The sequence below is a fragment of the Rhinatrema bivittatum genome, chromosome 3, assembly GCF_901001135.1.
Source record: "Rhinatrema bivittatum chromosome 3, aRhiBiv1.1, whole genome shotgun sequence".
NCBI classification, from domain to species: Eukaryota; Metazoa; Chordata; class Amphibia; order Gymnophiona; family Rhinatrematidae; genus Rhinatrema; species Rhinatrema bivittatum.
Window position 1 is genome coordinate 428,902,110 of NC_042617.1, and position 13,987 is coordinate 428,916,096.

The 13,987-nt window shown below is 41.1% G+C and overlaps 1 protein-coding gene across 5 annotated transcripts in view; it reads right to left on the reverse strand.

Moving 5' to 3' along the window:
- The window catches only part of FBXO25 (F-box protein 25), a 168,424-nt gene that overhangs the window by 19,468 nt on the left and 134,969 nt on the right, over positions 1-13,987 (reverse strand). For 3 of the 5 annotated variants that reach the window (XM_029595772.1, XM_029595771.1, XM_029595770.1), the window contains one exon: positions 1,806-1,832. The exons of the other annotated variants lie outside the window; for them this stretch is intronic. In XM_029595772.1, coding sequence (XP_029451632.1) covers positions 1,806-1,832 — 27 coding nt within the window. The remainder of the gene's footprint in view (positions 1-1,805; positions 1,833-13,987) is intronic. 5 annotated transcript variants of the gene reach the window in all.

A 13,987-nucleotide genomic window follows, 5' to 3' on the forward strand; every position in this document is an offset into this window, starting at 1 on the left:
GTTTTAAAATCTACTCCTAAGTTGTTACAGAATGAGATGAAAATGGAATTTCACATTGCATCCACAAAATATTATCAGCACAGGCTGCCATGTCTCTGTCCTCACAAAACAAAAGAGCAACCAACAAGTTAATTCTGTAACCAATATAAACATATTAGGTGAACAAGTGCATTGCTTCTTCCATACTCAAGCAAAATTGTTATTTCTGAGCACTATATCGGCAATCAGTTATTCATAATTCAGTGTCATACAACTTTCAGGACAGAATCTAACGTGCTTACATACCGAGCCCACCATGGTCCGAAACCCATCTGTGAAGCCTCCCTCTCACTTGCTCCCATTTTGGACCTGTCCCAAGAAGATCTTGACCATGTCTGCTGCATTAAAAACATGGACAGAGCTCGAATGCCAAATCTGAAGGCAGGCTGGATACTTCGGAGAAAGTCTGATGTTCAGTTTCACTAGCTCTGCACAGATTGGTGCAAATTCTGTGTGTTTAGCAGAGATCTTAGTCGAGTAGTCCTGAAAGATCAGTACTTTAATGATTTTGGTACTGTATGATATTGCTATTTGTTTTATTTGGAATCCACTTAGCATACAGAGTCATAAGTAGAATATAAATGTTTCAAATAAAAATAATTTTATTATTTTGCCCCCAGACAATGTGCCTGTTCAATGGAAAGTTGACCCTGGAGATTTGTTAGGCCCAAAGATTTTCCATTTTTCCAATACTTGGGGTAAATCTAGTTCTGATACTGTTTCCGGAATGCCAATAAATCTCATGTTACTTCGGTGTAACTTATTTTCTAGGTTACAGTATCTGATCAAGAGAATTCCAAACTTCTGCTATTTGCTCACATATACACGTATGATCAAGTTTATTTTCCAATGCTGGCACCAAAGCTGTAGTGAATTCAGTCACTGCTATCTCGTTAAGCATTCATGTCACGACATAGCCCTTAGCGTTCGCCATTTTTGTGTCAAGAGATTTTACCTTTTTTTCTCTTTTCTGGCTATCTTGGAGGATATTTCTTCCAGATTCTTATAAAGGTTACACACAACCCCCCCTCCCCCCCAGATAAATAAAGATGCGTTTGGACGGTGGCACTCAGAGCTCAGCAAGTACACGTCTTGCTAGGCTCACTATATCATGGGACCTCAAGAATATCATTTTTAATTTCAGCTTTATTTCCACGAGAGATACTGGGACCTGACATTTTTTAAAGTTATTATTACGCCACATCCATCATTATGAATTTATGAAAACTGGAGTGCTGTTAGGCTGACCTTCAGAGGCACCCATACTTTGAATAGACAACCTCAATATTTTAAAGCCTTTATACTCAATCTGGTTCTTCACTGCACTTCTGCCAGTAGTATACACTATATGAATGCAAGCAAGCCAGGTGTATCCCGGAAATGTATACTCCACTGTCTTTGTCAATACCAACTCCACTCTTACTTGTTGCACCATATGTTAAAATTAGTTGGTGCCAAAATCAGAGTATCAACTGTTCCATTCAAAATTTCTGGAAACTAATATATCAAGTATGATTGCAAAACACTGTATACCATTTTTCACAAAAACATCCCAAAACATAAAAAATTTCAAGTGTAAATAGTGTGACTAGCAATTTGAAAATGGAGACTATAAAACTCCACATTGCCAGAATACTCCCCATTTAAACTTTCAAATTTGTTGGTTTTGACTTGCTTCAATAATAGTCACAATACAATACAATGAACATTTTTTTCATCATTTCAACAGACAAACACACAAACAAGGATAAAAACACATTGAGTACCTTGAGTAAGAATGCAAGTTGGTAGTCCTTTAAGATCATGAAGAGGGAAGCAAGATAGGATTTAAGAAGATAAAAGACATTTAGTAAACTTTCTTGAGATTTAGCATATCATAACAAGCGCATGTGCATTAATTTGCGTGCCACATTTCATTTTAAAAAGCAGAACGTAAAGTTTTAAAAGGAGTACTGTTACACAGCCAACTGAAAATATTAATTATGTTGAAAAGTTTCCTGCAGATACACTGCATTACATATCCTCACAAAAACACACAATACTCACAGGAACGAAATAATACGATCACATCACTCCAACTCTTATTTCACTACCCTGGCTCCCAAATAAAATACAGGATAGACCAGAAAATACTATCCATAATACACAAAATAATATGGAAAAACAAATTGGCTAAGTGCATCCATAAAACTCCACTCACCAAACCGAAATCTACGTTCAGCTAACAAAGGTCTATTAAAAATTCCACCCACTCGTCACAAACTTATCTCAACTCGGAAGAGAGCCATATCCCTAGGTAGCCCTGAACTATGGAACTCCCTACCAACTGAACTGAGGACACAACAAAACTTAAAAACCTTCAAAAAAGAACTAAAATCTTGGACGTTCACCAATGCCTACCAAAACACCCTATAACTCTATGCCACAACTTCCCTCCCTAGCAGCACATATAAACCAATCCAAAGCACGTAATTTAACCTGTACAATTTACAACCAAAGAATGTTTATTACTACTAAGATAACTATGTTAACAAGCGTATGAATTTTGGAACACTCTGTTAAACATTGAAACTTTGTAAACCGTTGTGATGGCGAAACCGAACGACGGTATATAAAACTCGATAAATAAAATAAATAAATAAAAATTTAATTGGAGAATTTATTTAAACTCTGCCTTTTGTGATAAGATGGCTGTATGTGTGTGTGCGTTAGCTGAGGAAAGAAAGGCACTCTATATGAGATGTCAGTAGAAACAGACCGCAGCCTCAGTTCTCCAATACAATTTAAAATTGACTTATCTAGATAGGCACAGATAGGCAAACTGTGGCCCATGGGAAGGCACTTTCATCCATCCTGTTCCATGTTGACAAATTTAAATGCTGATCAGCCTGCCAAAACTTTCTCTTCTGCTGAATCTGTGTGCAATATTTTACCACTGAGACCATCAATGCTGACATCATTAGCAAAAGCCACTTGTCATATCGGTCTTTGTTGATCACATTTCAGGGGGAAAGGGATGGCCTGGATGCTGTAGTGTTATTCTTCAATCTCTCTCCCCTGTCCGATTTCCTTCCTCCAATACTGACTGCGGCAGAGGAGCTCATCTCCAGCAGTTGATTCACATAATACAGAGGAAACTGGAGTCCCCCATCTCCTGCTGGCAAAAGTGAGAACCAACAGGTAAAGGGGAAGGATGGTGATAAGTCTGTAGGGAAATAAGGGTTAGAGAGGGGAGGGAAAAGAAGGGTGGCGAGGAGAGAAAGAAAGTGGAGGGGATCACACACACTACACCCAGTCACATACACAGCCACTAGGTTTGGATCCTCCCCGATCTAGAATATTTTTGAGAATCAACAGTGGTAACAGAAGCTGACACAACCTCTACATGGTATAAAATTAAAGTTAAATACAATCGAAGGTAAACAATCACTGGTTCACTATTAACTGTATCATATTCAAAGAGGAACCCCATTTTTTCTTCAGTACAATATTCATAAACATACTACTTTAAGATAAATTCATTACATTTACATTCAAGTTCCACTTTATTATAACAAAGCATGTGCCTTTCAAGCCATAAATGTAAACAAAAATGTTTATTTCATTACATTCCCAAATATTTAAATTATATAACAATAGAATTACAAACTAAAAAAACACAACCAAAACCAACAACCTTACTTATATCAATAAAACGACATACTAATCCAGTGACCCACTCAGACTAAAAAACATGCTCTGAATAAAAACATGGAATAAAATGTCCCCTAATGTTTCACTTAATTTTTCTACAGACAATAACCTCTCTTATCTCAAAATCTCTTCTTCATTTTCCTCATATTGTCTTCTTGTACTATCCTTCTTAGAAATCCCACCTTCTTCCTACAAGTATCGTTGAAGAAACCCTCGTTTCACCCACCTGGGCTTCCTCAGGGGATAACTCTCTCAAAACATTCAGATTAAATTATTTAAATTGTTTCCTTTTTTATGCAAAGGAGGATATTTCCAACTCACTTTACTGCACATGCTACATTCTCTGCTTCAAACTGGTTCACACATTTTCTCCAGGCTTCAAAATACCACAACAAATCCTTAAGTATCTCTTAATGTTCGAGCTACCAGAGACGCTGGCTGGTGGTTGGCTGGGTTGTCAGTAAAAAGCAGAAACAGTCACTGAGGTCAGGATTTTGAGGAAAGTATGGTGATGCCTGCTCCCTGGAAAGAGGCGAGTAAATGTCTGCCTATAGCTTGCTTAATTTAGCTCTCCCCTTTCATTTAATCCTCCAATGTGAATCTCTACTGGTAAAAAAAAAGTTAGGTGGGTTGTTAGTAAAAAGGCCCAAGACAGTCAGTAAAAATATTTTTTTTAAGGAATTGGCAACTCTGATGTTGACAAATGTTACAAAATTAACAGGTTAGAGGCTGCTAGGCTATTTCACACGCAATCCCTCCGAGAACAAAAGTATCTCTCAAAATTTGGAAAATGGGAAGAAAACTGGGGATACAGTCATAATTTCTTTCTTCACAGAATGAGAGAGGTGGCCATGAGACTGGCTATAAAGAAAAAAGTACTATCATATGCTGGTATTAGTATCCACCTTTTCACAATTTATTTTAGCCTACCCAGACAAGACACAGAAGGTTTCTCTCCTTGCAGGAGGATCTTTTAAAATCAAAGCTCACGTGGTTTTATTTCTAACAATATTTAGAATAATTTATCAAAATAATATATATTTTATGATGACAAATATGTTGATTAGAAATTGTTACGGCATGAAAATATCTGAAAACTGACCCTAAATTAATGAATGTCCATCTTCCTAACCTGCGGCTGTGCACAGGTTAGGAATGTTTTTGCCACTGGGGCCATTCCCCTTCCCAAAAAGCAGGGGATAGCAGAGCAACATCATATCTTAGGCAATGCTGCAGGTTTTTGGCACTTTGATGAAAAATGCTGCCAATTCCTAGTTTATCTTTTTTTTTTTTTTTTTACTAGAAGCATAGGGACGGATTTTAATACCTACGAGCGGGCATAGATTTGTGTGCGCAACCCCGTGCGCACAAATCTACGCCCAATTTTATAAGATGCGCGCGCAGCCGCGCACATGTTATAAAATCCAGGTTTGGCGCACGCAAAGGGGTGCACACTTGTGCGTGCCGAGCCCTAGGGGAGCCCCGATGGCTTTCCCTGCTCCCTCCAAGGCCGCTCCAATTTCGGAGCGGCCTCGGAGGGAACATTCCTTCAGCCCCCTTCCCCTACCTAACCTGCCCCCAGCCCTATCTAACCCCCCCCCCCCCCCGACCTTTATTTTTCAAGTTGCTGAGTGCCAGCACACAATCCCCCAAGGAGGCCTCTGGCCACGCCCCCACCCTGCCCCTTTTTCAAGCCCCGGAACATACGTGCATCGCCTGGCCTATGCAAAATAGGCTCGGCACGCTTAGGGCTTTTAAAGTCTGCCCTATAATGAGGTTAATTCAATCTGGAATTTATTTTTTTTTTAATTTTCCTTTGCAGCAGGTAAAGCCTGATTGCATATTTTATTGATCTGAATATGTTCTTTTTCAGCATTTTCTCTCTCACACTAAGACTTGATCTTTACCTCTTATTAGATGCAGCTGTTTGGGATGCACTGGATTATGAATTGTTGTATTTTCCTCTTTTTAGATTTAATAATAAGGAAGTTTAAAAATCCTAAGCAAAATGGTTTCACAAGGGAAAAATCTTGACAAACTTGATAGATTTCATTGATGAAATGACCAGAATAGCAGATAAACAGGGTGCAGCACTTACGGTCTTTGCCACTGCTCCATATAGAAGGCTACTAAGAAAACGAAGTTGAAAAAAAAATCATAAACCAAGAGAGAATCTGGTTACTTCCCCTTGATCTAGCCAAAATTCCAACTTTAGATTTAACTGAGCAGTGATACAGGGGCTTTCTGATCTCAGTGCAAGTTCCTGAGCCCTGTCTCAGGTAGGAGTCTCTGGAAATGTCTCTTTTGAGGAAAAATGAGTGTTTCTTCAGGAAAACACTCTGGTTTTGTGGCAACAAAGCACATGAGAGCAGAAGACCATACTGTTTAACTGCCAGATGTAAAAATGTGAGCGCTTCTGGATATTGCTTCTTACCTAGGTCAGTTATCTTCTTCATTGATTCACTGCTATTCAATGTATACAAAAGTTCTTCCCAAACTGTAGATCGGGACTCCAGAGGTAACAAAGCCTTCATATATTGCATCCCTTCAGATGCAAGAAGCAGCAGCATTAGTAGTGAAAGGCAGAGCGGGAACCTGTGAGCTAGCACACACTCACAGGCTATTCAATGGCCCTGACTTTGTATGTTCTATGGTAATAGGAAACCCTGCATGAGAAGGGATTAGGGCTGCTGCAGGGTCTGTGAGCTTGCACTGGGCTCACAGGCCCCATGCTGACATTCATTACTAATGCTGCTGTCACTGGCAGATCACTGGCAGGCTTGGGACCAACCAGTCATGATGGGAAGAGAGGGCTGAGTATGCACAGACTGGTGGAGATTGCCACTGCTCTTTTCACTCAACTTCCAATGAACCTACCCAAGAGAAAAAAATGTTGCCTCTCTCATCAGCCTGGCCTCTCACCTGTTGTCATTCTCCTTTGGCATAAAGCTCAAATGAGAATGTTGCTGCTAACCATGGCCAGGGGGATATTCAGAGAAGGGGCTGTTTGAAGGGAGGGATCAGATGCAGAAGGTGTTGAGGGTGGTATCACCTAGAGAGAGGGATTGGTGTAGAGGATGCACGAGAGGGAATGGAGGAAGATCAACTGGAATATGTAAGAGAGGGGCTGGGAATAAGAGGGGGACCAGCTAGGGGGGATGTGAAAAGTATTGGGAGGGAAAGATGCATGTGAATGAAGAGAGAATGGGAAACGGGCTGAAATGGAGGGGATGACAGAGGATGAGTTGGGAATTATAAGAGACTTGAGGGTAAGAGATGATCAAGTAGGTGATGTCAACAGGACCAAAAGGGGTGAGAGAGGGGATGAGCTGAAGAGGTGAGAGAAACTGAGAGATACAAGAGGAGGGGCAGACGTTGAGAGATGGGGGTCCAATGGAGGGGAAATGATTAAGAGAGACTGTTCTCTGGTGGGGCTGGAGCTTAGAAGAAAGGATTGAGTAGAGAAGGTGAAAGTTGAGAGAGGGGAACAGCCGGAATGTGGAAAGGGTGACAGTGCAATGATCGTTGGAAAAAGAATACAGCCCTGCTAATTTGTTTTAATTATCCTCTGGGATCATGTGATTTTTCAAGTGGTAAAATAGGGTCACACTGGCTAAAAGTTTGGGAAGACCTGGCACACAAGCAAACAAGTTCCCATACATAAACACCTAGCCCTTCCAGCGTCTTTATCAAGCTTTACGATGATCCAAATTATCAAAACTAGCAAACCTGTTGCCCGAACATGCGGCCTCCCAGGATTCCTGTGGTCTTGCTAGATGGTACCCAGCCACTTCTCATTTAGTTGTTTTTTTGGGGTTATCGTAGCCTGTGGGTACTAACATGGCTACTCCATGGCCTGCAGTATTGAATAGGTTGTGTTTTCTTTATCCAACTTTTAGCTTTTTTTTTTAATTTCGCCTTGCCTCTTTATCTCAAGGGAATGAAGAGTGTGTTATTTGCTATATTACAAATTCTCAGCCCTGTTCCTACCACTGTATTCAATAACTGTCCCAAGAATGTTTTAATTCTGTCATGGTACTGGCTTTTGGTAAGTTATTCTTGCATCTTCACTCTCTCAGTTAAGTATTATTTTCTCTCAACTTTTCTGCCTCCAACTTCATATCATGAACCGTTGCCTTGAAATTTCTTTCCCATTGGAATATTTCTCCTTCCTGTGATTTATTGAAGCCTGTTAAATATTTTAATGTTTCTAGAATTTGCCACCTTTCCCTTTTTCTAGGTAATACACAGTCTTCTCATACCTTTCTTTGCAAAGTATGTACTACAGGCTCTGTATCATTTCTGCTGCCTTTCATTACCTCTCCATCTTCTCGAAATCCTTACAAAAGTATGGCTGAACACAATACTCAAGATAGAATTCTCACCAGGCAATATTACCTCTTTTTTCCTGCTAATGATATCTCTACCTATGCAAAAAAGTATACTGTTGCTATTATACTGACTTGCTTTCTCACATTGAGGCAAAGCTTGTTGGGAGACACAAGGAATCTGGACTGTAAGGCCAAGTAAAAAGAGAGGCAAACAGCTGGAAAAGAGTGAGTAGAAGCTGGTATGAAGAAGCTGCCCGAGGAGCAAACCTCTGGAAGCAGCCAGCAAGCCTGAGATCCAGCAGAACTTGAGAACTATCAATCCGATTGGTGTCTCTATTTGAGAAATTTGTGAGAGTTAGCTACAGGGCAGAACAGCAGCAGACTTTCCTCACTGCATGGATTTTTGCTATCTTGAATTTAACTCTTCTATGCTTGTCTGGAATATCTTGATGGCTTATGCCAGTAAACTAAGTTATGACATATACAGAGGGGCCTGGAGAGAAAAAGAAAGAAATGGTGGCTGCATGTCAAACTATCAGGCCGATACAGTAAAGTCCCGGGAGAGGGCGCGAACGCATAGGCCACTCTCCTGTGCGCGCGATTCAGTACTCAAATTAGGGCTGGCGGTAAAAAGAGGCGCTAGGGACACTAGCTCGTCCCTGGCGCCTCTTTTTGGACAGGAGCGGCAGCTGTCAGCAGGTTTGACAGCCAACGCTCAATTTTGCCGGCGTCGGTTCTCAAACCCGCTGACGCCGGCAAAATTGAGTGTCTGGTTTTCAACCCGCGAGCCAACTTAAATTTTTTTTTTTTTTTTAACTTTTTGTAACTTTTGGGAATTCTGACTTAATATAGCCATGATATTAAGTCGGAGGGTGTACAGAAAAGCAGTCTTTACTGCTTTTCTGTGCACTTTCCCAGTGCCCGGAGAAATTAGCACCTACTCAAAGGTAGGCTTGGCTGCACATTTTTCTTTCTGAATCGCACGGGAATACCTAATAGGGCCATCAACATGCACTTGCATGTTGCGGGCGCTATTAGGTTCGGGGAGGTTGGACGCGCGTTTTCGACCCCTTACTGAATAAGGGGTAACACTAGCGCGTCAAAAACGCGTGTCCAATCGCGGGTTAACAGTGTGCTCCGCCAGAGCGCACTGTATTGTATCGGCCTGTATCTCTGGTAAGGATGTGCACGTAGAAAAAATTTGGTTAGTTTGAAAATTTGTTTTGTGAGGACCCCCTTCCTCCCACAATTCATTTGTTTAGTTTCAAAACAAAAACAAATCTTTAAATTTGTTTCTGCTTACTATTAAACTCAATGGGAGAAGCATTACAGCCTATACTGGGCAGCCCAACAGGTTCCAGACTTGGGGTTTTCTAATTAATTGTCTTTGAAACCAGGAAAACATCAGAAGAGAGAATGAACTCCAAAATAACTAGGAAAGACTGTGGATACTAGATAGTGGCACCAAAACTGGCATGAATAGACAGATTCTGTAAAGGGGCAAAGGGGTACCAGTAAAGGCAGGAGTTCTCCAAATCATTGAAAGGAGCAAAAAAAAAAAAAAAAAAAAAAAGGGCAGTAAAAAGTGGGAAAAAAATCCCAAGGCTCGAAAACAGGGCACCAGCAACATTGACATGAACCCTTGATGGCATCTCAAGTGGCAACCTGGCACCAACATCTTAAGGCAGTGTCAAGACTCCAAAGCAACACAAGAGGTGTAAAGCAGCCCCCAGCCTGGCAAGGTGGAAGGTCTGGGGTACAACAGCAAGGCAAAGTGGCAGAGAACTGCAAAATTCAAGGTCTGGCATTGAAGCAAGGTTGAAAACACCCCAAGGCTCCAAAAGAGTGAACTGGCAACAGTGACATGAATCCTGTATGTCATCTCAAGTGCCAAACTGGCACAAAAAAATGTACTAGCATCCTAAGGCAGCATGGAGGTGGAACAAAGCAGAAAAGGTGGCAGAAAAAATCCAAGACAAGCACTGATAAAGGGGCCAAGAAGAATGAAGAATGGCTTCAAGATGCCAAAGCAACATGCTAGGTGCAAAGGAAACACCCCCACCCCCCCACCCCGAGTGGCAGCAAGGTGATGGTTTCTTCTAATGATTGTGATGTGGCTTTCCTGGAAAATGGTCAGGGCTACTTTTATTTAGAAACTGTTTCCCATATTCTTAAAAATTCTTAAAAAAACTGAAGCCACTCCTTCATGCCCAGGATTTCCGTCTAGTCCTGCAGACTACCATCCTATCTAAATTGGATTACTGCAATTCCCTTCTTCTAGGCCTTCCATATTCCACCATTAAACCCCTACAAATCCTGCAGAACGCTATGGCAAGAATCATAACTGACACCCGTAAAAGAGAACACATCACCCCCATACTAAAGGAGCTGCATTGGCTTCCCATCCCTTTCCGTATTCAATATAAAACTCTTACCATACTTCACAATGCGCTTCACAAAAATAATCCTGCATGACTCAAGGAAATGCCACGGTTCTGCTCCTCTAATCACCCTGCTAGAACCACACTAGCGGGCACCCTGCACACCCCACCCCTCAAAACCGCACACCTTACCAGAGAAAGAGCATTCACCATCGCTGGCCCTACCCTCTGGAATTCACTCCCCACATATCTCCATCTTGAACCCTCTTTACAGACTTTCAAAAAAGGCATCAAGACATGGCTCTTCATGCAGGCCTACGCAGATGTTAACCAAATGTAGACCACTTCCCCCTGCCTCTCAGAGCTCATCCCTTATGGTGTATATCTGCACATGACTAATACAGCCATTCTATGTACTCCATCCTTGATGATGTATTTTAAGGAAATGTTGATGATGTAATTTAAGGAAATGTTAATAAGTCACTACTGTTATTATAGTTGCTCTTCACTCTCCTTCCTATTTCTGTTCTTTATTCCCTCTCTTCTCTCGCTCCCTTTCTCACCTGCTCCCCCTCCCCCGCTCCTTGTTCATTGTAATTTCTACTTCCTTGAGTTAATTGTAAACCGATGTGATGTGTCCTACGAATGTTGGTATATAAAAGTTCTTAAATAAATTAATAAATATTATTTAGCTGACCTCAGATTGTTCCATTTCCCGCTTTTCTGTTTTTATATGAAACCTCTCACACTACTCTTATCACATTCAGAATATCAAAATGGTAATCTTGAGCATCTTTTGACTTGAACCTATATTTTGTCCAGAATGAAGGCCTTTTTTTTTTTAGGCAAAAAACCATCCCAGTGTAAACAATCATTCTCAGCGGGGTAAGAGAACCAAGCTGAGATTATTGGAGGAAAGGAAAAACTATGCAGCAGATACCATCATGACCTGGTGATGAAACCTGTGATTTTTTTTTCTTCAAATTTTTCTTCTGGAGACAAAAACCAAGAAGAAAGTAAGTGTGGGAAGAACAACCCCAAGACTCCAAAAGAGGGCACCAGAAATAGTGATATGAACACCTGATGGCATCTCAAGTGGCAAACTGGCACCAAAAGTGGCATCAGCTTTGTAAGGCAGCATGGAGGGGGATCGAAGAAGAAAATGTGGCAGAAAAAAACCCAAAAGCAGACACTGATAAAGGGCCAAGCAGCACAAAAAGTAGCTTCAAGAATCCAAAGCAACACAAGGGTGCAAAGCAGCCTCCCAGACTGGCAAGTGCAACTCCAGATGTGATGTCTGGAGTAAGACAGCAAGGCACAGTGGCAAACAGAATGGCAAAGTTAAAGGTCCGGGCATGTAAGCAAGATTCAGTGACAAAAAAGACCCCCAAGGTGCTGGGTAGAATTTGGATTTTCTTGTAAAATGGGCTTTCCAAATGAGAATGAGATCACATTCAGTACATGGAAACAGTTTCACAATGAAAGGTGTTCATAATTAGTTGAGAGTGTTTTTTTTTAATAAGAAAAAATTCCCATATTCTATACCTGAACTATGGTTGTTGCATTTCCTGATTTTTTGGTTTTGGATGAGTTCCCTCTTACTACTTTTACCTCTTATCACTTTCAGTACATAAAATGGTTTTTCTTGAGCATCTTTTCTCTTGTGCCAATGTTTCTTCCTCTGAATGAGAGGTTTTATGGATTACACCCCAGTGTAATCAACCATCAAACAAGGTGGGAGGCCCAAGCTGAGATTGTAGAGGGGTTTTATGCCCATTGACTGTACCGTGCTAATGGGTGTATGCAGGGAATACAAAGGTGATGCTGCACTGAACATCATACTATGTGCCTTGTTAGGACACTACTAAGTTTAGTGACAGGCTCCAAAATAAAGCCTGGTATACTTCAGTCTCTGCCCTGCCCTCAGTGCTCACCACCCAGGCAGAGACAAAATCAGTAGCAGCTCTGCAAATAACTCCACACTCTGTCCCCAGCCTCCACAAAGAAAGAAAAGGACAGCAAGTCAAATCTATGGACATAGAGCTTCTAACATAGTGCCTGCCTGGCTACTGTGTGACTGGAATCAGCATCCTAAGGCAGCACAAGGTGGCATTAAGCAGAAAAGGTAGCAGAAGAAAACCCCAAGGCAATCACTAATAAAAGAGCAAAGCAGCACAAACAGGGATCAAGAATACAAAGCAACCTGAGAGGTGCAAAGCTGCCCTCCAAACTGGCAAGAGCAATTCCAGGTATAAGGTCTGGGGTACAACAGCAAGGCACAGTGACAAAAAGAACTGAAGGTTTAAGGAGTGGGCACAGAAGCAAGGTTGAGTGGCAAAAGACCCCCAAGGTATATGGTGGAATCTGGATTTTCTTGTGAAATGGATTTTCCAAATGAGACTGATCATGTTCAGTAAATGGAAATGGTTTCACAATGATAGGGGGTTTATAGCAAGCTGCAAGGGTGGTTGTTTTTTTTTTTTTTATTTAAAACAAAACAAAACATTCTGTACCTGAACTCTGGATATTGCATTTCCTGATTTGTAGTTTTGCATGCATTCCCTCTTCCTTTTTCTAACCTCTTATGACATTCAGTACAGAAATTGGTTTCTCTTGAGCATTTTTTTGTCTTGTACCATTTGTGAAACGTATTTTTTAACTGTTTTCAAAGATGATCTTGGGGACAAAACACTATAGGCCAGAACACCACAAATCAAGAAGCAAGCAAAGCAAGTGCTGGAAAAACTCACCAAGGCTCCAAACGAGGGCACCAACAACAGTGACATGAATACTTATTTTATTTAGAGCTTTTTTATACCGGCTTTGATACAAATCAAATCAACTCGGTTTACAGAGAAAAAGATCTTAACAATAACAATAGACATGAAACCACAACTAGATGAAGAAAAAAGTTACAATAAATCAAGGGATTACAACTTGGAATTGAAAAAGAAGAGGAGATAATAAATACTAAATACAGATAAGTATGTGGGGGGGGTCTTGAATGGCCTACCTCTAAACTATGTCATGTTTATGTGAACGTAATGCTTGTCGAGGTATTGTAAAAGAAATGCTAGTTTAGATTCTGTAAAAGTAATGCTAGTCTAGGGACAGGGGAAGGCTTGACCGAACAACCATGTCGAGTTTTTTTGTTTTTTTTTTTTAAAGTTAAGAGACAAGTTTCCTGCCGGAGGTCCGGGGGTATGGATTTCCAGATGGAAGGGCCCGCTGTTGAGAATGACCGTTCTCTGATTGTTGATCGGTGCACCACTTTGTTTGGGGGGGCGTGTAGAGTTCCCTTGTAAGCTTCACTTATAGGTCTAGTTGGGGTGTGTAGTCTGAGCGGATATAGCAGGTCAAGGGGGGTCTGATGGTGGATGCTTTTGTGAATAATAGTGAGCGATTTGTGAACTATTCTAAAATTAACTGGGAGCCAATGCAGATCCTTGAGTATAGGCGTGATGTGATCTCTCCTATTAGTGTTCGTCAGGATTCTCGCCGCTGCATTTTGGAGCATCTGGAGGAGTTTTATGGTAGATGCTG